Genomic DNA, 25,341 nt, shown 5'->3' with positions numbered 1-25,341 from the left:
ACGAAAATCTTTAGTTGCCTGCAAATAGAACTTCAGGGCACGGACTACGTCCAGATTATGCAAAAGTCGTTCCTTCTTTGAAGAAGGGTTAGGACACAGTGATGGAACAACAATCTCTTGATTGATATTCCTGTTAGTAACTACCTTAGGTAAGAACCCAGGTTTAGTACGCAGAACTACCTTGTCTGAATGAAAAATCAGATAAGGAGAATCACAATGTAAGGCAGATAACTCAGAGACTCTTCGAGCCGAAGAAATAGCCATCAAAAACAGAACCTTCCAGGATAACAGCTTGATATCAATGGAATGAAGGGGTTCAAATGGAACGCCTTGAAGAACGTTAAGAACTAAGTTTAAGCTCCACGGCGGAGCAACAGTCTTAAACACAGGCTTAATCCTAGCTAAAGCCTGACAAAAAGCCTGAACGTCTGGAACTTCAGCCAGACGTTTGTGTAGAAGAATAGACAGAGCAGAAATCTGTCCCTTTAACGAACTAGCAGATAAGCCCTTTTCTAAACCCTCTTGTAGAAAGGACAATATCCTAGGAATCCTAACCTTACTCCATGAGTAACACTTGGATTCGCACCAATATAAATATTTACGCCATATCTTATGGTAAATTTTTCTGGTAACAGGCTTCCTAGCCTGTATTAAGGTATCAATAACCGACTCCGAGAAGCCACGCTTTGATAGAATCAAGCGTTCAATCTCCATGCAGTCAGCCTCAGAGAAATTAGATTTGGATGGTTGAAAGGACCCTGAATTAGAAGGTCCTGTCTCAGAGGCAGAGACCACAGTGGACAGGACGACATGTCCACTAGGTCTGCATACCAGGTCCTGCGTGGCCACGCAGGCGCTATCAGAATCACCGAAGCTCTCTCCTGTTTGATCTTGGCAATCAAACGAGGAAGCATCGGAAATGGTGGAAACACATAAGCCATGTTGAAGACCCAAGGGGCTGTCAGAGCATCTATCAGCACCGCTCCCGGGTCCCTGGACCTGGATCCGTAACAAGGAAGCTTGGCGTTCTGGCGAGACGCCATGAGATCCAGATCTGGTTTGCCCCAACGATGAATCAGTTGAGCAAAGACCTCCGGATGAAGTTCCCACTCCCCCGGATGAAAAGTCTGGCGACTTAGAAAATCCGCCTCCCAGTTCTCCACGCCTGGGATGTAAATCGCTGACAGGTGGCAAGAGTGAGACTCTGCCCAGCGAAATATCTTTGAGACTTCCAACATCGCTAGGGAACTTCTGGTTCCCCCTTGATGGTTGATGTAAGCCACAGTCGTGATGTTGTCCGACTGAAATCTGATGAACCTCAGAGTTGCTAACTGAGGCCAAGCTAGGAGAGCATTGAATATTGCTCTTAATTCCAGAATATTTATTGGGAGGAGTTTCTCCTCCTGAGTCCATAATCCCTGAGCCTTCAGGGAGTTCCAGACTGCGCCCCAGCCTAGAAGGCTGGCGTCTGTTGTTACAATCGTCCAATCTGGCCTGCGAAAGGTCATCCCCTTGGACAGATGTGGCCGAGAAAGCCACCATAGAAGAGAATCTCTGGTCTCTTGATCCAGATTTAGTAGGGGGGACAAATCTGAGTAATCCCCGTTCCACTGACTTAGCATGCACAATTGCAGCGGTCTGAGATGCAGGCGCGCAAATGGTACTATGTCCATTGCCGCTACCATTAAGCCGATTACTTCCATGCACTGAGCTACTGACGGGTGTGGAATGGAATGAAGGACACGGCAAGCATTTAGAAGTTTTGATAACCTGGCCTCTGTCAGGTAAATTTTCTTCTCTACAGAATCTATAAGAGTCCCTAGAAAGGGAACCCTTGTAAGTGGTAATAGATAACTCTTTTCCACGTTCACCTTCCACCCATGCAACCTCAGAAATGCCAGAACTATCTCTGTATGAGACTTGGCAGTTTGAAAACTTGACGCTTGTATCAGAATGTCGTCTAGGTACGGAGTCACCGCTATGCCTCGCGGTCTTAGTACCGCCAGAAGTGAGCCCAGAACTTTTGTAAAGATTCTTGGAGCCGTAGCTAATCCAAAGGGAAGAGCTACAAACTGGTAATGCCTGTCTAGGAAAGCAAATCTTAGGTACCGATAATGATCCTTGTGAATCGGTATGTGAAGGTAGGCATCCTTTAAGTCCACTGTGGTCATGTACTGACCCTCTTGGATCATGGGAAGGATGGTTCGAATAGTTTCCATTTTGAATGATGGAACTCTTAGGAATTTGTTTAGGATTTTTAAGTCCAAGATTGGTCTGAAGGTTCCCTCTTTCTTGGGAACCACAAATAGATTTGAATAGAATCCTTGCCCGTGTTCCGTCCGCGGAACTGGGTGGATCACCCCCATTAGTAAGAGGTCTTGTACACAGCGTAGAAACGCCTCTTTCTTTATTTGGTTTGCCGATAACCTTGAAAGATGAAATCTCCCTTGTGGAGGAGAAGTTTTGAAGTCCAGGAGATATCCCTGAGATATGATCTCCAACGCCCAGGGATCCTGGACATCTTTTGCCCAAGCCTGGGCGAAGAGAGAAAGTCTGCCCCCCACTAGATCCGTTTCCGGATAGGGGGCCCTCTCTTCATGCTGTCTTAGGGGCAGCAGCAGGTTTCTTGGCCTGCTTGCCCTTGTTCCAGGACTGGTTAACTTTCCAGCCCTGCCTGTAACGAGCAACAGCTCCTTCCTGTTTTGGAGCGGAGGAAGTTGATGCTGCTCCTGCCTTGAAGTTACGAAAGGCACGAAAATTAGACTGTTTGGCCTTTGATTTGGTCCTGTCCTGAGGTAGAGCATGGCCCTTACCTCCCGTAATGTCAGCTATAATTTCTTTCAAGCCGGGCCCGAATAAGGTCTGCCCTTTGAAAGGAATATTAAGCAATTTAGATTTAGAAGTCACGTCAGCTGACCAGGATTTAAGCCATAGCGCTCTGCGCGCTTGGATGGCGAATCCGGAGTTCTTAGCCGTAAGTTTGGTTAAATGTACGATGGCATCAGAAACAAATGCGTTAGCTAGCTTAAGTGCTTTAAGCTTGTTCATAATTTCATCCAATGGAGCTGTGCGAATGGCCTCTTCCAGAGACTCAAACCAGAATGCCGCCGCAGCAGTGACAGGCGCAATGCATGCAAGGGGCTGTAAGATAAAACCTTGTTGAACTAACATTTTCTTAAGGTAACCCTCTAATTTCTTATCCATTGGATCTGAAAAGGCACAACTATCCTCCACCGGGATAGTGGTACGCTTAGCTAAAGTAGAAACTGCTCCCTCCACCTTAGGGACCGTCTGCCATAAGTCTCGTTTGGTGGCGTCTATAGGAAACATTTTCCTAAATATGGGAGGAGGGGAAAAAGGCACACCAGGTCTATCCCACTCCTTGCTAATAATCTCTGTAAGCCTTTTAGGTATAGGAAACACGTCAGTACACACCGGTACCGCATAGTATCTATCCAACCTACATAATTTTTCTGGAATTGCAACCGTGTTACAATCATTCAGAGCCGCTAATACCTCCCCTAGCAATATGCGGAGGTTCTCAAGCTTAAATTTAAAATTAGAAATCTCTGAATCCAGTCTCCCTGGATCAGATCCGTCACCCACAGAATGAAGCTCTCCGTCTTCATGTTCTGCAAACTGTGACGCAGTATCTGACATGGCTCTCACCTCATCCGCGCGCTCTGTCCTTAACCCAGAGCTATCGCGCTTGCCTCTTAATTCTGGCAACTTAGATAATACTTCTGTCATAACAGTAGCCATGTCTTGCAAAGTGATTTGTAAGGGCCTCCCTGATGTACTTGGCGCCACAAAATCACACACCTCCTGAGCGGGAGGCGAAGGTACTGACACGTGAGGAGAGTTAGTCGGCATAACTTCCCCCTCGTTGTCTGGTGATAATTTCTTTACATGTAAAGATTGACTTTTATTTAAAGTAACATCAATGCAATTAGTACACAAATTTCTATTGGGCTCCACATTGGCCTTTAAACATAGTGAACAAAGAGATTCATCTGTGTCAGACATGTTTAAACAGACTAGCAATGAGACTAGCAAGCTTGGAAATACTTTTCTAAATAAATTTACAAGCAATATAAAAAACGCTACTGTGCCTTTAAGAAGCACAAAAAGCTGTCACAGTTGAAATAACAATGAACCAAAATAGTTATAGCAACCAATTTTTCACAGTAAATGTATTAAGTTAGCAAAGGATTGCACCCACCAGCAAATGGATGATTAACCCCTTAGTACCCAAAAACGGATAACAATTTAATAATTAACGTTTTTATCACAGTCAAAACACACTGTCACAGGTCTGCTGTGACTGATTACCTCCCTCAAAATGAATTTTGAAGACCCCTGAGCTCTCTAGAGACGATCTGGATCATGGAGGATGAAGTAGACAGATTGTGACTGAATTTTTACTGCGCAAAAAAGCGCTAAAATAGGCCCCTCCCACTCATATTACAACAGTGGGGAAGCTCAGATAACTGTTTCTATGCAGAAAACAAAGATGGCCATGTGGTAAAAATCATGCCCCAATAAGTTTTATCACCAAGTACCTCACAAAAAACGATTAACATGCCATTAAACGTTTTAAAGTTATGAAGTGTTATTAATAAGCCTGCTACCAGTCGCTTTTACTGCAGTTAAGGCTCATACATTATTTCAGTATTAACAGTATTTTCAGAGTCAATTCCATTCCTTAGAAAAATACATTCAGTGTACACACACTCATCAGCCTAATACCAGTCGCTATCACTGCATTTAAGGCTGAACTTACGTTACATTGGTATCAGCAGTATTTTCTCAGTCAATTCCATTCCTCAGAAAAATAATTTACTGCACATACCTCATTTGCAGGGGGGCCCTGCATGCTATTCCCCTTTTCTGAAGTTACCTCACTCCTCAGATGAGAACAGCCAGTGTATCTTAGTTACGTCTGCTAAGATCATAGAAAACGCAGGCAGATTCTTCTTCTAATGCTGCCTGAGAACAAACAGCACACTCCGGTGCCATTTAAAATAACAAACTTTTGACTGAAGAAATAAACTAAGTTAAAAAACACCACAGACCTCTCACAGCGACCTATCTTTAGTTAGGCTGCAAGAGAATGACTGAATATGACATGTGAGGGGAGGAGCTATATAGCAGCTCTGCTTGGGTGATCCTCTTGCAGCTTCCTGTTAGGAAGAGATATATTCCATAAGTAATGGATGACCCGTGGACTGACTACACTTAACAAGAGAAAAAAAAAGTCCAAAAACAAATATTTTCCCCCATTGTAATGCTATGGAGAGGCAGGTACAGGAACGCTTCTCTCCATTGCAGTACATGGGTCAAAGGAAAATCTGTGCTGCAGCGCCACCTGTGTTCTCTCAATATATTAGCAGCAAATATTGGGACCAATAGGAGGCACCCCTCTTGATGCCTCCTAGCAAGTGAAGGATATATAGAATAATCAGAAGGAGGATGCAGTGAGCAGGGTCATGTGACACAACTGGAAGCTGAGGTAACCTAAGAACAGATGACACCAAGCAGAAGAGTAAAGTAGTATTCTACATCTCTTGTGATTCACAAATTGTGTTCAGATACAGCTCATTAACAGGGGGGACAGTAAGTGAGCATAACCCGATACTGACAGGAAGTCAAAGGGTCAATTCAAATTTAAATCCATAATTTAAAACCCAGAGTTTGAAGTTAAGTGTGCAGTGTCCACATTATTTAAATTAAAGTTTTTGATATTGAATATTGCTAAGCCTCCCTTTTTCATGGTTATTTGATTTAATTAGGTACAAACTACATATATGTTATGTCTGTTCAGTCAGAGGATGCAGTTTCTATTTATTGTTCTCTCTGTCTCCATTTATTTAAAGACTGCTGTTAACTTGTAATTCACAAATCAATTAAAAGCTGTTGCATTGTGTTTTTAATATGTGCTGCTTTTATACAAGTTTATATTAATAAAAAGGAGATAATGAGTCATTTTAAAAATATATGTAATTATTGCAGTTAAATGTTTTTAGAAATAATGCCACTGTAAAGTAACTGGTTAAACACATAGTCAAAGGGAGACATTTAAAATTAAACTTTCATGATTGAGGTAGAGCATGCTATTTTAATAGACTTTTCTAGTTATTTATATTTTGAGAATTAGCATCAACTGTTACTGGCCCCATGTCAGCAAATCAAATTAGTTTTTGAAAGGAACATGAAAGTCATAATTACATTTCCATCATTCAGTTAGAAATTGCACACAAAAAATAAACTTTATATTTTACTTTTGTTATTATGTACTTCATTCTTTTGGTATCCTTTGGTGTCCTTTGTTGAAGAGCATACCTAAGTGGGATGTGCACGTGCATGTCTTGAAAACATATTGCAGCAGCTGTGTTGGCAGTATTGATAACTTGTCCTTTGTGTAAAACTTGTATGGTGAATTATTTCTATTTTTACAATACAGTAGTGAGTAGAGAAGAGATTGTGTATCATTCTAATTGCTTAGTAACTGGCACTGTGCCACAGAATTGTGTGTGTGTATGTGAGAGTGTGTGTGGGTGTCAGTGAGCAGAGTATGTGTGCTTTATTCTCCAGGTAATCAATACATTTCCGATGAGCTGGTGCTTTAGTGCAGTGTTTCTCAACAATGGTCCTCAAGTACACCCAACAGGCCAGGTTTTCATTATAGCTGAATCAGTGCACAGGTGAATTAATCAGCTGATCAGTAACTCAGTGGTTACTAACTTGCTCTCACCCATCACCTGATTATGTCACCTGTGCACTGGTTCAGCTATCATTTAAACCTGAAAAAGGAAGGAGAAAGGGAAAGTGGATAGTTCAGAGCACTCAATGATATTGATAAGTTCAAACATATGGTTGTGAACTAGCAGTGAGGCATTGTAGAACGGTAAATAATTAAAACATAACATTTATTATAATGTAGGTACAATATAGGAAAAACACTTACTAGTGTAAATGTATAAAAACAAGTAAAATTGTAATTAAACAAAAGAAAGCATGTATGCCCAGGTATCAACCATACAGTGTGTAGGGAAATATAAGTAGTGGGTATATCTGGCAGGGAAGCACAAGAAAAGGCTCACGGATTGCACACAGAAACTTATGTGAAAAGAGGATTGACCTCAAACGAATTAACTATCCCTTGTGCAATACTGGAGCGGTGCACGCCCTGTCAGATTCCCATAGGTAAGTAGACACAAATTATGGCGAGTGAGGGATGATATCACCTATTAGAAACCAAAAATAAATTGCTAACCATATGGTTAGTTATATATAACAAATAAAGGTGATTGGAACCCCCTTGCCACTGAGGAGAAACGATCTCATTCAAAATATAGTTGGATAAAGTCCTAACACTATGCACACATAGTGTTCAACAAACACACATAGGCAACTGATAACTTTCAAAACTCGCGCCTGATGCGCATTTCGCCACGCCAGTGGCTTTCTCAAAGGCTGACCTGATCTGGCCAAGCCTCACAGCTTAAGAACATCAATCAGCCAATCAGTGGGGTGAAATCGAACACACCCCTATAGAAGAACCAATGCGGTATGGCCTCTCCTCATTGGATTGTAGCCTGTGACATGACTTCTTACTCTGACGAAAGGAGGGGGCGGGGCCGTTCATTGAAACCTGCCCTGTTGGGGGTACTTGCAGCCCTCTGTACATGTGTTTCTCCGGCGTAATATATCTAGTGCCTCACCAGCCTCTAACCTCACTGCATGTCACTGGTTGGCTGGTATGGGTAGCATGCACCATACAAGAAGTGAAGGAATATAATAGACACTCCATATGTAGGTGGCTGCCTTGCAAAATTTGGCTAAGTTGTGTAAGCTCCCAGATATATTGGTCACAGCAATTTGTTGGGCATATTTAAGCGTGCCAGTGGCTATGGTTTTGCCGCTTGGTATGACTATTGTTTCCTTTTGTGTGTATGGATATACACTTTGGCTTATATGTTTTCATTTCGTAAAAAGTCTGTTAGGTAAGCTTACCTTATAATTGATGTAACCATGCACTGTCGAATACTGGATAGTTTCATCTGATCTCTAAGATTATTGTTTTAGTGGTATTCCTACTAATATTAGAATTGGCTCACTCATTGCTGCACCGATTTATGCTGGAGGGGTGACCTGGACAGTATTGGTATTATCAATTGACATGCTGTGGATAAGGTTAATTGGTTATGCCTGATATCCTTGTTTGGGATGCTTGGGTTGTCCTTATTTTAATTTTAATATAAATATTTGGTGATGGGTGCATGTATTTTCATATTGTGTTTGCAAATATTGGTTGTTTTTTCTTTTATTCAACAGTTTTTTACTTGTCTTGATGAAGGCTTCTGCGAAAGCCGAAACGTCGACTTATCAAAGTTGTGATTAAGAACAAAGAATAAATAATTTTCTCTTGTAAGGTGTATCCAGTGCACAGGTTCATCCATTACTTGTGGGATATTCTCCTTCCCAACAGGAAGTTGCAAGAGGACACCCACAGCAGAGCTGTCTATATATATCCTCCCCTAACCCCCACCTCCAGTCATTCTCTTGCAACTCTCGACAAGATAGGAAGTCTCAAGAGATATGTGGTGACTTAATGTAGTTTTACCTTCAATCAAGAGTTTGTTATTTTTAAACGGTACCAGTGTTGTACTGTTTTACTCTCAGGCAGAAATTAGAAGAAGAATTCTGCCTGGAGGTTGATGATCTTAGCGGTTTGTAACTAAGGTCCATTGCTGTTCTCACACATAACTGAAGAGTATGGGAAAACTTCAGTTGGGGAAACGGTCTGCAGATTACCTGCTTTGAGGTATGTTCAGTATTTTTATTTTTAGAGAGATGAATAAGTTCTAGAAAATGCTGACATAGCCTTGTGTATTTGAGGTAAGCTAGATGCAGTGATTTAACAACGACTGGGATCATGCTTACAAAACAGGGTAATACTCATGTTAATACTCATATTACTTAGTGACAAAACGTTTACATGTTTTCATAAATAGAACGTTTTTTCTCTGAGGGAGATAAGTCTTTATTTGGGGCCTAGTTTCCACATGGCTAGTCAGATACTCCTAGGAGTACCTTCTTAAGGCCCCTCTGACATCCAGTACATGGTGGGAGGGGCCTATTTTCGCGCTCTAGATGCGCAGTTTCCTGCAGACTGAGACATCCAGCTTCCCTAGAGGAGTCCTCTGGCATCTGAGGACCATCATAAAGGGTTTATTCCTTCACTAAATCGTATTTGAGGGCAGGTAGGGGCCTCAGCAGAGCTGTGGCAAGGTGCTCAACTGTCTTTTACCGGTGGTTGACGTTTTTTAAATCCGGTTTGGGAGCTAAGGGGTTAATCATCCATTTGCAAGTGGGTGCAATGTTGCTTTAGTCCCTTACACACAATGTAAAAATTTCGACGACTTTACTGTATTTTTACACTGTTTTGCAGTTTAAGTGCTAGTTTTTTTCTCTTAAAGGCACAGTAACGTTTTTGTTTAATTAATGTTTCAACTTTATTAAAGTGTTTTCCAAGCTTGCTTGTCTCATTACTAGTCTGTTAAACATGTCTGACATAGAGGAAACTCCTTGTTCAATATGTTTGGAAGCCATTGTGGAACCCCCTCTTAGAATGTGTACCAAATGTACTGACATTTCTATAAACTATAAAGACCATATTATGGCGCTTAAAGATTTATCTCCAGAGGATTCTCTGACTGAAAAAAGGGAGATTATGCCATCTAGCTCTCCCCATGTGTCAGAACCTATAACTCCCGCTCAAGTGACGCCAAGTACATCTAGCGCGTCTAATTCTTTTACCTTACAGGACATGGCGGCAGTTATGAATGCTACCCTCTCAGAGGTATTGTCCAAACTGCCAGGGTTACAAGGAAAGCGAGACAGCTCTGGGGCTAGAACAAATACAGAGCTTTCTGACGCTTTAATACCTGTGTCCGATATACCCTCACAATATTCAGAAGCCTAGGTAGGAGAGCTTCTATCTGTGGGTGACATTTCAGATTCAGGGAAGGCGTTGCTTCAGTCTGATTCTGAAATGACAGCGTTTAAATTTAAGCTTGAACACCTCCGCTTATTGCTTAGGGAGGTTTTAGCGACTCTGGATGACTGTGAACCCATTGTAGTTCCAGAGAAATTGTGTAAGATGGACAAATACTTTGCAGTGCCTGTTTACACTGATGTTTTTCCAGTCCCTAAGAGATTTTCGGAAATTATTACTAAGGAATGGGATAGACCAGGTGTGCCGTTCTCTCCCCCTCCTGCTTTTAAAAAGATGTTTCCCATAGATGCCGCCATACGGGACTCGTGGCAGACGGTCCCTAAGGTGGAGGGAGCAGTCTCTACCCTAGCTAAGCGTACAACTATCCCTGTCGAGGACAGTTGTGCTTTCCAAGATCCTATGGATAAATAATTGGAGGGTCTCCTTAAGAAAATTTTTATACATCAAGGTTTTATTCTCCAGCCTCTTGCATGCATTGCCCCAGTTACTGCTGCAGCGGCTTTTTGGTTCGAATCTCTTGAGGAGGCTCTACAGGTTGAGACCCCGTTAGATGATATTTTAGACAGGATTAAAGCTCTTAAGTTAGCTAATTCCTTTATCTCTGACGCCGTTTAACAAGCTAACGGCTAAGAATTCAGGTTTTGCCATTCTGGCGCGTAGGGCGCTATGGCTTAAGTCCTGGTCAGCAGACGTTACTTCAAAGTCTAAGCTTCTTAACATCCCCTTCAAGGGACAGACCCTTTCCGGGCCTGGTCTGAAGGAGATCATTTCTGATATTACCGTAGGAAAAGGTCACGCCCTTCCTCAGGATAGGTCCAATAAGTTAAGGACCAAACAGAATAATTTTCGTTCCTTTTGAAACTTCAAGAGTGGAGCAGCTTCCTCTAATGCAAAACAAGAAGGAAATTTCGCCCAGTCCAAACCAGTCTGGAGACCTAACCAGGCTTGGAACAAGGGGAAGCAGGCCAAAAAACCTGCTGCTGCCCCTAAGACAGCATGAAGGAGTAGCCCCCGATCCGGGACCGGATCTAGTAGGGGGCAGACTTTCTCTCTTCACTCAGGCTTGGGCAAGAGACGTCCAGGATCCATGGGCACTAGAGATTGTTTCCCAGGGATATCTTCTGGAATTCAAAGGTTCATCTCCAAAGGGGAGATTTCACCTCTCACAACTATCTGCAAACCAGATAAAGAGAGAGGGATTCTTACGTTGCGTTCAAGACCTTCTGGTTATGGGAGTGATCCACCAAGTTCCAAGGGAGGAACAGGGGCAGGGTTTCTATTCAAACCTGTTTATAGTTCCCAAAAAAGAGGGAACGTTCAGACCAATCTTGGATCTCAAGATCCTAAACAAATTTCTCAGGGTCCCATCTTTCAAGATGGAGACAATCCGAACCATCCTCCCTATGATCCAGGAGGGTCAATATATGACTACCGTGGACTTAAAGGATGCTTATCTTCACATTCCGATTCACAGAGATCATCATCAGTTCCTCAGGTTCGCCTTCCTAAACAGGCATTACCAGTTTGTGGCTCTTCCCTTCGGGTTAGCCACGGCGCCAAGAATCTTTACGAAGGTTCTAGGATCTCTACTGGCGGTTCTAAGGCCGCGGGGCATATCGGTGGCTCCTTACCTAGACGACATCCTGATCCAGGCATCGACTTTTCAAATCGCCAAGTCCCATACGGACATTGTTCTGGCCTTTCTGAAGTCTCACGGGTGGAAGGTGAACAGAGAAAAGAGTTCACTCTCCCCTGTCACAAGAGTTTCCTTCCTAGGAACTCTGATAGATTCAGTAGAAATTAAAAATTTTCTGACAGAGGTCAGGATATCAAAGCTTCTAACTTCTTGCCGTGCTCTTCATTCCACTTCTCGGCCGTCAGTGGCTCAGTGTATGGAAATGATCGGCCTGATGGTAGCGGCAATGGATATAGTTCCGTTTGCCCGCCTACATCTCAGACCACTGCAACTTTGCATGCTCAATCAGTGGGATGGGGACTACACAGATTTGTCTCCTCTGTTAAATCTGGATCAAGAGACCAGGGATTCTCTTCTCTGGTGGTTATCTCGGGTCCATCTGTCCAGGGGAATGAGTTTCCGCAGGCCAGAGTGGACTATAGTGACGACAGATGCCAGCCTTCTGGGCTGGGGCGCAGTCTGGAATTCCCTGAAGGCTCAGGGTTCGTGGACTCAGGAGGAGGCCCTCCTTCCGATAAACATTCTGGAGCTAAGAGCGATATTCAATGCTTTTCAGGCTTGGCCTCAACTGGCTGCGGTCAGATTCATCCGATTTCAGTCGGACAATATCACGACTGTAGCCTATATAAACCATCAGGGGGGACCAAGGAGTCCCCTGGCAATGATGGAGGTTTCCAAGATAATTCTTTGGGCAGAGGTTCACTCTTGCCATCTCTCAGCTATCCATATCCCAGGAGTAGAGAACTGGGAGGCGGACTTTCTAAGTCGGCAGATTTTTCATCCGGGGGAGTGGGAGCTCCATCCGGAGGTATTTGCCCAGCTGATTCAACTATGGGGCAAACCAGAACTGGATCTGATGGCGTCTCGTCAGAACGCCAAGCTTCCTCGTTACGGGTCCAGGTCAAGGGATCCCCAGGCAACGCTGATAGATGCTCTAGCAGTGCCCTGGTCCTTCAGCCTGGCTTATGTGTTTCCACCATTTCTTCTCCTCCCTTGTCTGATTGCCAAGATCAAGCAGGAGAGAGCTTCAGTGATTTTGATAGCACCTGCGTGGCCACGCAGGACTTGGTATGCAGATCTGGTGGACATGTCATCCTTTCCACCATGGACTCTGCCGCTGAGGCAGGACCTTCTACTCCAAGGTCCATTCAAACATCCAAATCTAATTTCTCTGTGGCTGACTGCTTGGAGATTGAAGGCTTGATTTTATCAAAACGTGGTTTCTCCGAGTCGGTCATTGATACCTTGATTCAGGCTCGAAAGCCTGTCACCAGGAAAATCTATCATAAGATATGGTGTAAATATCTTCATTGGTGTGAATCCAAGGGTTACTCGTTGAGTAAAGTCAGGATTCCTAGAATATTAATCTTTCTCCAAGATGGATTGGAAAAGGGATTATCGGCTAGTTCCTTAAAGGGACAGATTTCTGCTCTGTCTATTCTTTTGCATAAGCGTCTGGCTGATGTTCCAGACGTTCAGGCGTTTTGTCAAGCTTTGGTTAGAATCAGGCCTGTGTTTAAACCTGTTGCTCCGCCATGGAGTTTAAATTTAGTTCTTAAAGTTCTTCAAGGGGTTCCGTTTGAACCTTTGCATTCCATAGATATCAAGTTTTTATCTTGGAAAGTTCTGTTTTTGGTAGCTATCTCTTTGGCTCGAAGAGTTTCAGAGTTATCTGCCTTACAGTGTGATTCCCCTTATCTGATCTTCCATGCAGATAAGGTAGTTTTGCGTACCAAACCTGGGTTTCTTCCTAAGGTGGTATCTAATAAGAATATCAATCAGGAAATTGTTGTTCCATCTCTGTGTCCTAATCCTTCTACAAAGAAGGAACGTCTGTTACACAATCTTGACGTGGTTCGTGCTTTAAAGTTTTATTTGCAAGCTACTAAGGATTTTCGTCAAACATCTGCATTGTTTGTTGTCTATTCTGGAAAGAGGAGAGGCCAAAAGGCTTCGGCAACTTCTCTTTCTTTTTGGCTGAGAAGCATAATACGTTTCGCTTATGAGACTGCTGGCCTGCAGCCTCCTGAAGGAATTACAGCTCATTCTACTAGAGCGGTAGCTTCCACATGGGCTTTTAAACATGAGGCCTCTGTTGAACAGATTTGTAAGGCGGCGACTTGGTCTTCGCTTCATACTTTTTCTAAATTCTACAAATTTGATACTTTTGCTTCCTCGGAGGCTTTTTTTGGGAGAAAGATCTTACAGGCAGTGGTGCCTTCCGTTTAAGTTCCTGCCTTGTCCCTCCCTTCATCCGTGTCCTAAAGCATTGGTATTGGTATCCCACAAGTAATGGATGAACCCGTGCACTGGATACACCTTACAAGAGAAAACTAAATTTTTGCTTACCTGATAAATTTCTTTCTCTTGTGGTGTATCCAGTCCACGGCCCGCCCTGTCACTTTAAGGCAAGTGTTTTTATTTTTAAAACTACAGTCACCACTGCACCCTATAGTTTCTCCTTTTTCTTACTTGTCTTCGGTCGAATGAATGGAGGTGGGGGTTAGGGGAGGAGCTATATAGACAGCTCTGCTGTGGGTGTCCTCTTGCAACTTCCTGTTGGGAAGGAGAATATCCCACAAGTAATGGATGAACCCGTGGACTGGATACACCACAAGAGAAAGAAATTTATCAGGTAAGCATAAATTTTGTTTTTTGCTGATGTGCAAATTTCACAGACCCTGAGAGTGCCCTTCATCTTCCTATACAGATCTCTCTCTCTCTCTCTCTCTCTCTCTCTCTCTCTCTATCTATCTATCTATCTATCTATCTATATCTATATCTATATATATATATATATATATAATGTGTGTGTGTGTATATATATATATATATATATATATATATATATATATATATAATGTGTGTGTATATATATATATATATATATATATATATATATATATATATATATATAATGTATTAACGATTTACTCACACAAGACACAATGTAAATTTAAGCAGATTAGGCATTACCGAAACAAAACTTACTATTAATGCAGTAGAAAAACACGGCAAGTAACAAATGAGGAAAATGTGTGTTTTGCTTACAGGATATTGGAACTTTAAATGGACATTAAAGTGATGGTAAATGTAATACTTGTATTGTGCGTCATTCGATGTAACATTTAAAAATAATATGTTTAATTCATGAAAATACAGAAATTTAAAACTTACTGTATTAATTTACATATAATCGCTTCTTTGCTACTGCACGCACCCGCAGCCCGACACTAGGACCTTTTTTCCCCCCTGACGTTTTCGCCATTGTCCAATGAATATTGTGGCATTTTGGCATGTTTTAATCTAAAAAAAACGATTTTCCTTGGACAACGGCAAGAAAGTTAGGAAAAAATAAAATAAGGTCTTAGTGTCGGGGCGGCAGGAGCATGCAGTAGCAAAGAAATGGTTATATGTAAATTACTACAGTAAGTTTTAAATTTGTGTATTTTCAGGAATTAAACTTATATTATTTTTAAATGTTACATCGAATGGCGCGCAATACAAGTATTACATTTACCATCACTTTAAACACCTCCTGCTTTTCTGTAAATATTGTGCTTCGTCCCACTGCCCCAGAGAGGCCTAAAAAAAATAAATCTGTTACCCAAGTGTTTTTTCCCCCTCTTTTGGGGCCGGTGAGAAGAAGCACACATTTTACACGCAAGCAAGAGGTGTTCAATGCCTTTTTATGGAATTAGATGCTTTATCATTATATTGGTTAATGCGTTTAAGAACATTTTACTGCAAGCAAATCAATTTGTGCAACAATTCTTTCATTAAAGAGTAGCTTTTAAAATTAAGCTAGTTATAGTTATTAATAATCATCTGGCAGTCCTCTAAACTAGCTTTCGTAGCTCCAGGAAAAATCAGAGCTACAAATGTGGACATTGTCAGGAAATCTATTATTTGTGTTTTTAATAGCTATATGTTTATATGCAGACCTTAAAGGGACAGTCTAGTCAAAATTAAACTTTCATGATTCAGATAGGGCATGCAATTTTAAACAACTTTCCAATTTACTTCTATTATCTAATTTGCTCAATTCTTTAGATATCCTTTGTTGAAGAAATAGCAATGCACATGTGTGAGCCAATCACACAAGGCCTCTAGGTGCAACAACCAATCAGCAGCTACTGAGCATATCTAGATATGCTTTTCAGCAAGTGATATCAAGAGAATGAAGCAAATTATATAATAGAAGTAAATTAGAAAGTTGTTTAAAATGACATGCTCTTTCTAAATCACAAAAGAAAAAAAATTGCTTTCATGTCCCTTTAAGTTTTCTGACACATGAATCTGTGGTCTGTTGGCCATCATTAATAAACATAGTAGAAACAATTTGAGCGCCTTTTCTCTATGAACATTAAAATACAGTTTTCAGCTTTAAAACTAAATGGTAGGTGGCACTAATTAATGTTTTCTGAATCCTTTAAACTAGGTTCTTCAATATTTTTTCCCAAGACCCAGTGCCATGATACCACATACCTTTGCGATCCTATTTTTAGGTTTGCAAAGGTATGTGGTATCATGGCACTGGGTCTTGGGACACACCACACACACACACATCACACACACTCCTACAACACACTCTCATACAACACATGCACCACACACACTCTCTTATAACACACACACCCACCACACACACACTTATATAACACACACACCCACCACACACACACTTATATAACACACACACCCACCACACACACACTTATATAACACACACACCCACCACACACACACTTATATAACACACATACCACACACTCTCCTACAACACACACACCAATCACACTTCTATAACACACACCACACATTCTCATACAACACACAACATATACACTCATATAACACACACAATCTCCTACAATACACACACACACACACACTTATATAACACACACACACTTATATAACACACACACCCACCACACACACACTTATATAACACACACACACACCAATCACACTTATATAACACACATACCACACACTCTCCTACAACACACACACCAATCACACTTCTATAACACACACCACACATTCTCATACAACACACAACATATACACTCATATAACACACACCACACACACACACATCACACACACTCCTACAACACACTCTCATACAACACATGCACCACACACACTCTCTTATAACACACACACCCACCACACACACACTTATATAACACACATACCACACACTCTCCTACAACACACACACCAATCACACTTCTATAACACACACCACACATTCTCATACAACACACAACATATACACTCATATAACACACACAATCTCCTACAATACACACACACACACATACTTATATAGCACACACACACTCCATTTTCTCTTATTTTTATAATTGATTTATTTTTGTGTGTAGTGCCAAAACCAGCTAGCTCTCCTTGGGACAGAGGCGCTACCTGAATCAAATGTGCAGGTGAGAAAACATATTACCAAAGCAATATTGTATCCTCTATTATTTTTTTACACTGCATTCAGTGTTATTTCTAATTTAGAGTGTATAGTAATTAAACTAAAGCTTGTTTGGGAGTATCTGTGAAAATTTGCTAAATTTGTGCTATGAACCACTGCTCTTGTTGCCTTTGTAGTTTGATATCACACACTCCCTACCATCACTATGGCCAGCTTGTGGATGATAGCAGAGGCTAGGTCTTCCACGGGGTGCTGCTTTCCTCCCGTTGTGTGCAGCGTCACTGGACCTTATTTGATATCAGCCGTGCTTCTTCAGCAGCACCAACCAGTGTTCTAACCCCTTCCTTTCCCATTTATGGAACCTACATTGCATAGTGATGCTTTAACTGTGTATAAGTCACTGCTGCTATCCCCAGCATTTTCCTCCTCCATTACCGCTCCATGCTCCAGTATACCGTTCTCTTTGTGTCAGCGGTGGGTAACGCAACTGGTGGTATACAAAGAGAGAACCAGTCTACCAGGAATGAACAACAGCTCATTAGCTTATTCTATGGTGAGTTACCACCTAGGAGCAGCCTCTTTTAGCCCAGTTCTGCTGTTCACAGAGGAAAACTTTCCTGAAGTATTTCAGTCTGACCCTGCAGAGTGAGGTCAGTCCAGCCCTGAAATACCAGGCAATTCTCCTCTCAACAAGGAACGTAACAACCCCAGACAATTGTTTTGCCCTTCTGTGGGCCTCATCAGTAAGGTGCAGCCATATTCCTCTAAGCATACTGGGCAAGGAGTCCACTTCTGGTTTCCCCCATCACCCTTAGGGAACCCTCCCCAGGGTCATAATACAAATGCAAACAAAGAGAGAAGCGCTGTACCAGGAACGAACAGCTCAGTAGCTTGTTCTTTTGGCGAGTTGCCACCTAGGAGCAGCCTCTTTAGCCCATTTGTGCTGTTCACAGAGTAAACCTTTCCTGAAATATTTCAGTCTGACCCTGCAGAATAACTGGTTGTATGGTCAATCATAGGATACCAGAATAGGTAAGTGTTTGTGTTACTGGCAGCGCAAAGGTGAATAGTTGTAGTAGCAATTCTGAATGCTTTCTCCATTCCTGTTATATAAAATCTGATTAAATCTGTTATTTTATAAATATTTTTTTAGCTTTATTTGATGATGATGAAAGTAAAAGCATTGACAGCTGAATATAATCAGTGGCTGAAGAGATCACCTGAGAGTAAGTATATTAAATTGTTTGCAAATAAGGATTCTTCAAAGATTATAAATACCAGTATACTGAATAAATGAGTGCTGCTCCTTCACTGTATAGGCCAATTTAAATCCACAACATGTAGCTTTACCATGATAACAACTTCCTGTAGTTTTAATTATCAGGTATAAATATGGAGGTTTAAACTGTGATACATATTTAGCTTCTATTTAAATCTATGATGTTAAGCGGTATGTACCATCTTGTTTTATAACATCAAAGCATCTATGTTTTTTAAACCATATGGCAAAGTCTGCTGTTTTAATTTGTTAAAGTTCAGTAGTGTATATATGCTGCAACTGTTAGGTGAATCAGTAGCCGGGTTTGTTGCATTGAGTCTCAATCGCAGCATCACCATGCCATGTATACATATTTTTATTGCACAGTCACCTAGTTTCATGCTACAGTAAATTTAAATTGAAAACTGTCAAACAACATATACAAGTATTTTTAGGTATACTATATTTACTATAGAAACGTTCACAGAATATATATATATATATATATATATATATATATATATATATATATAAAGTGTGTAGATAGAGAGCAATCTCACTTTTAAAATCCTAGTGCCAGGGTGCCAGCAGGTAAGTATACAAGATGAAGGAAGGCACTCACTGGTCTTTTCATCAAATCTTTATTAAGCGTGACGTTTCTGGGACACACTCCCCTTCCTCAGACCATATATATATATATATATATATATATATATATATATATATATATATATATATATATATATATATATATATATATTAATATAACTAGGCAAGCTATTGTAGTTGGACTGAATCTAAATATCAGATGTACTGATCCAATCCTCTCCGGTAATTTATCGTCAAAAAACTGTGTTTTTAACTATTTGCTATCAGGGCATATATAGCTTTTATAGAGGAATTTTACATAAATTGGTAAAAAAAAAATGAACATCTGATTTACATGTACGTTTTGCAAGTTATTGCCTGTAACTTCAGTGGTAAATAATAACTTTGGAGAACCACTTCATCCCATGAACCTGTTCAATATTTTACGTTATCAGCGATTGCCTGTATTTAAATTATATATACTCAATGGTAAGAAAGTTTGTACAAATTCCTCCAATTCAACACTTATAGTTCTACATTAATAATTGTAAATAGCTATCCTGTTTCTGTATATATCAACTCTATTAGAGCATAACTGGATGCTCTAATACTGCTTTCTCAAAGGGTTACGGCAGCGCCGATACGGCGGGTTTTTATCTCCTCAAAACTCCGCCTAGGATTATGACGTCATTGACTATCCTTCAATCAGGATCATTATTATGTCCTTCAATCGGATTGTAGTTTGCATATTGACATGACAGTATCTGATATTTCCCATTGAAATAGCGATTATTTTTGAATGGATAGATTGTATAATGGATAGATTGTATCACTTGTTCCAAAACTGATACTATTTAAATCTCCATGAAATCTTGGGCTTAATTGCTTACAGTTTGTGTAATCTAATGCTTATACAGCAATGCTGTTAACCACTGACAGTTATACAGAAATATCTAAAAGATATCAATAATTAATAAAAAAGACATCAATGGTAAATATTATACTATAAGAAAGCAATATGTAAGATTGTGACATATACATTAATGGTGATTATGAACACGAAGAGTGTAATGACAACTTGAGGGAATTAAACTACACCACTACAACAAAAAGTAAATGTGCGAGTGTGATAACATGAGATAAAATAAAGTAAGTATTCAGCATTATTGAACTAATTTTAGAATCCTAATAAAGAATATTTGAGTGATCATATGAATGTGAATTCTGAATATTAAGTGACTGTAATAATAGAATTACTAAAAAAATTAGTGTATTATCGTAAAAGTGCATAGGAATAAAAATAATCTAGAAATGTGTTTATATGTTGCCTAAAGTTATATAGGCCATTTTAATAATTTGTGGTAATTCTCTACTCTTAAAGATTTAATAGTAATTATACCTCTAAATACGTGATTTTACATTTATAGTGTGGTATTGTTTTCTTTTGTTAAATATCTAGATTCCCTATATAGAATTCCTTTAGTTTGTGTATATTCTTAATAATATTATTTATATATTATTTCAGTATATATTACAAATTTGTTTTCTAAATGTACCCAGTCTTGTATCAATTTCCTGTATTGGTATGATCTTATCATTTTCATATGGTGAATTATCTCATGAGGAGTATAACGTATCTTTTCTCATCAGTTCAATGATCCATATTATAATTATATTTTTCTCCAACATAGGTGTGTCCGGTCCACGGCGTCATCCTTACTTGTGGGATATTCTCTTCCCCAACAGGAAATGGCAAAGAGCCCAGCAAAGCTGGTCACATGATCCCTCCTAGGCTCCGCCTACCCCAGTCATTCTCTTTGCCGTTGTACAGGCAACATCTCCACGGAGATGGCTTAGAGTTTTTTAGTGTTTAACTGTAGTTTTTATTATTCAATCAAGAGTTTGTTATTTTGAAATAGTGCTGGTATGTACTATTTACTCAGAAACAGAAAAGAGATGAAGATTTCTGTTTGTATGAGGAAAATGATTTTAGCAACCGTCACTAAAATCCATGGCTGTTCCACACAGGACTGTTGAGAGCAATTAACTTCAGTTGGGGGAACAGTGAGCAGTCTCTTGCTGCTTGAGGTATGACACATTCTAACAAGACGATGTAATGCTGGAAGCTGTCATTTTCCCTATGGGATCCGGTAAGCCATGTTTATTACGATCGTAAATAAGGGCTTCACAAGGGCTTATTAAGACTGTAGACTTTTTCTGGGCTAAATCGATTCATTATTAACACATATTTAGCCTTGAGGAATCATTTTATTTGGGTATTTTGATATAATAATATCGGCAGGCACTGTTTTAGACACCTTATTCTTTAGGGGCTTTCCCAAAGCATAGGCAGAGCCTCATTTTCGCGCCGGTGTTGCGCACTTGTTTTTGAGAGGCATGGCATGCAGTCGCATGTGAGAGGAGCTCTGATACTTAGAAAAGACTTTCTGAAGGCGTCATTTGGTATCGTATTCCCCTTTGGGCTTGGTTGGGTCTCAGCAAAGCAGATACCAGGGACTGTAAAGGGGTTAAAGTTCTAAACGGCTCCGGTTCCGTTATTTTAAGGGTTAAAGCTTCCAAATTTGGTGTGCAATACTTTTAAGGCTTTAAGACACTGTGGTGAAAATTTGGTGAATTTTGAACAATTCCTTCATGTTTTTTCGCAATTGCAGTAATAAAGTGTGTTCAGTTTAAAATTTAAAGTGACAGTAACGGTTTTATTTTAAAACGTTTTTTGTACTTTGTTATCAAGTTTATGCCTGTTTAACATGTCTGAACTACCAGATAGACTGTGTTCTGAATGTGGGGAAGCCAGAATTCCTATTCATTTAAATAAATGTGATTTATGTGACAATGACAATGATGCCCAAGATGATTCCTCAAGTGAGGGGAGTAAGCATGGTACTGCATCATTCCCTCCTTCGTCTACACGAGTCTTGCCCACTCAGGAGGCCCCTAGTACATCTAGCGCGCCAATACTCCTTACTATGCAACAATTAACGGCTGTAATGGATAATTCTGTCAAAAACATTTTAGCCAAAATGAACACTTATCAGCGTAAGCGCGACTGCTCTGTTTTAGATACTGAAGAGCATGACGACGCTGATAATAATGTTTCTGAAGGGCCCCTAACCCAGTCTGATGGGGCCAGGGAGGTTTTGTCTGAGGGAGAAATTACTGATTCAGGGAACATTTCTCAACATGCTGAACCTGATGTGATTACATTTAAATTTAAGTTGGAACATCTCCGCATTCTGCTTAAGGAGGTATTATCCACTCTGGATGATTGTGACAAGTTGGTCATCCCAGAGAAACTATGTAAAATGGACAAGTTCCTAGAGGTGCCGGGGCTCCCAGAAGCTTTTCCTATACCCAAGCGGGTGGCGGACATTGTTAATAAAGAATGGGAAAGGCCCGGTATTCCTTTCGTCCCTCCCCCCATATTTAAAAAATTGTTTCCTATGGTCGACCCCAGAAAGGACTTATGGCAGACAGTCCCCAAGGTCGAGGGAGCGGTTTCCACTTTAAACAAACGCACCACTATACCCATAGAGGATAGTTGTGCTTTCAAAGATCCTATGGATAAAAAATTAGAAGGTTTGCTTAAAAAGATGTTTGTTCAGCAGGGTTACCTTCTACAACCAATTTCATGCGTTGTCCCTATCGCTACAGCCGCATGTTTCTGGTTCGATGAGCTGATAAAGGCGGTCGATAGTGATTCTCCTCCTTATGAGGAGATTATGGACAGAATCAATGCTCTCAAATTGGCTAATTCTTTTACCCTAGACGCCACTTTGCAATTGGCTAGGTTAGCGGCTAAGAATTCTGGGTTTGCTATTGTGGCGCGCAGAGCGCTTTGGTTGAAATCTTGGTCGGCTGATGCGTCTTCCAAGAACAAGCTACTTAACATTCCTTTCAAGGGGAAAACGCTGTTTGGCCCTGACTTGAAAGGGATTATCTCTGATATCACTGGGGGTAAGGGCCACGCCCTTCCTCAGGATCGGCCTTTCAAGGCAAAAAATAAACCTAATTTTCGTCCCTTTCGTAGAAACGGACCAGCCCAAAGTGCTACGTCCTCTAAGCAAGAGGGTAATACTTCTCAAGCCAAGCCAGCTTGGAGACCAATGCAAGGCTGGAACAAGGGAAAGCAGGCCAAGAAACCTGCCACTGCTACCAAGACAGCATGAAATGTTGGCCCCCGATCCGGGACCGGATCTGGTGGGGGGCAGACTCTCTCTCTTCGCTCAGGCTTGGGCAAGAGATGTTCTGGATCCTTGGGCGCTAGAAATAGTCTCCCAAGGTTATCTTCTGGAATTCAAGGGGCTTCCCCCAAGGGGGAGGTTCCACAGGTCTCAGTTGTCTTCAGACCACATAAAAAGACAGGCATTCTTACATTGTGTAGAAGACCTGTTAAAAATGGGAGTGATTCATCCTGTTCCATTAAGAGAACAAGGGATGGGGTTCTACTCCAATCTGTTCATAGTTCCCAAAAAAGAGGGAACGTTCAGACCAATCTTAGATCTCAAGATCTTAAACAAGTTTCTCAGGGTTCCATCGTTCAAGATGGAAACCATTCGAACTATTCTTCCTTCCATCCAGGAAGGTCAATTCATGACCACGGTGGATTTAAAGGATGCGTATCTACATATTCCTATCCACAAGGAACATCATCGGTTCCTAAGGTTCGCATTCCTGGACAAGCATTACCAGTTCGTGGCGCTTCCTTTCGGATTAGCCACTGCTCCAAGGATTTTCACAAAGGTACTAGGGTCCCTTCTAGCTGTGCTAAGACCAAGGGGCATTGCTGTAGTACCTTATTTGGACGACATTCTGATTCAAGCGTCGTCCCTTCCTCAAGCAAAGGCTCACACGGACATAGTCCTGGCCTTTCTCAGATCTCACGGATGGAAAGTGAACGTGGAAAAGAGTTCTCTATCTCCGTCAACAAGGGTTCCCTTCTTGGGAACAATAATAGACTCCTTAGAAATGAGGATATTTCTGACAGAGGCCAGAAAAACAAAGCTTCTAGACTCTTGTCGGATACTTCATTCCGTTCCTCTTCCTTCCATAGCTCAGTGCATGGAAGTGATCGGGTTGATGGTAGCGGCAATGGACATAGTTCCTTTTGCGCGCATTCATCTAAGACCATTACAACTGTGCATGCTCAGTCAGTGGAATGGGGATTATACAGACTTGTCTCCAAAGATACAAGTAAATCAGAGGACCAGAGACTCACTCCGTTGGTGGCTGTCCCTGGACAACCTGTCACAAGGGATGACATTCCGCAGACCAGAGTGGGTCATTGTCACGACCGACGCCAGTCTGATGGGCTGGGGCGCGGTCTGGGGATCCCTGAAAGCTCAGGGTCTTTGGTCTCGGGAAGAATCTCTTCTACCGATAAATATTCTGGAACTGAGAGCGATATTCAATGCTCTCAAGGCTTGGCCTCAGCTAGCGAGGGCCAAGTTCATACGGTTTCAATCAGACAACATGACAACTGTTGCGTACATCAACCATCAGGGGGGAACAAGGAGTTCCCTAGCGATGGAAGAAGTGACCAAAATCATTCTATGGGCGGAGTCTCACTCCTGCCACCTGTCCGCTATCCACATCCCAGGAGTGGAAAATTGGGAAGCGGATTTTCTGAGTCGTCAGACATTGCATCCGGGGGAGTGGGAACTCCATCCGGAAATCTTTGCCCAAGTCACTCAGCTGTGGGGCATTCCAGACATGGATCTGATGGCCTCTCGTCAGAACTTCAAAGTTCCTTGCTACGGGTCCAGATCCAGGGATCCCAAGGCGGCTCTAGTGGATGCACTAGTAGCACCTTGGACCTTCAAACTAGCTTATGTGTTCCCGCCGTTTCCTCTCATCCCCAGGCTGGTAGCCAGGATCAATCAGGAGAGGGCGTCGGTGATCTTGATAGCTCCTGCGTGGCCACGCAGGACTTGGTATGCAGATCTGGTGAATATGTCATCGGCTCCACCTTGGAAGCTACCTTTGAGACGAGACCTTCTTGTTCAGGGTCCGTTCGAACATCCGAACCTGGTTTCACTCCAGCTGACTGCTTGGAGATTGAACGCTTGATCTTATCGAAGCGAGGGTTCTCAGATTCTGTTATCGATACTCTTGTTCAGGCCAGAAAGCCTGTAACTAGAAAGATTTACCACAAAATTTGGAAAAAATATATCTGTTGGTGTGAATCTAAAGGATTCCCTTGGGACAAGGTTAAGATTCCTAAGATTCTATCCTTCCTTCAAGAAGGATTGGAAAAAGGATTATCTGCAAGTTCCCTGAAGGGACAGATTTCTGCCTTGTCTGTGTTA

At 41.4% G+C, this 25,341-nt stretch overlaps 1 protein-coding gene across 1 annotated transcript in view; it reads left to right on the top strand.

Annotated features, from left to right (window-relative positions):
- Nucleotides 1-25,341, top strand: part of CENPK (centromere protein K) — a 210,546-nt gene that overhangs the window by 68,775 nt on the left and 116,430 nt on the right. The window contains exons 4-5 of the mRNA XM_053701331.1: nucleotides 17,117-17,173; nucleotides 18,323-18,395. Coding sequence (XP_053557306.1) covers nucleotides 17,117-17,173; nucleotides 18,323-18,395 — 130 coding nt within the window. The remainder of the gene's footprint in view (nucleotides 1-17,116; nucleotides 17,174-18,322; nucleotides 18,396-25,341) is intronic.

Source organism: Bombina bombina, chromosome 2 (assembly GCF_027579735.1).
Source record: "Bombina bombina isolate aBomBom1 chromosome 2, aBomBom1.pri, whole genome shotgun sequence".
In the NCBI taxonomy this organism is placed as follows: Eukaryota; Metazoa; Chordata; class Amphibia; order Anura; family Bombinatoridae; genus Bombina; species Bombina bombina.
Note: the sequence above shows the minus strand (reverse complement) of the source record. Positions and strands in the feature narration are given on the sequence as shown.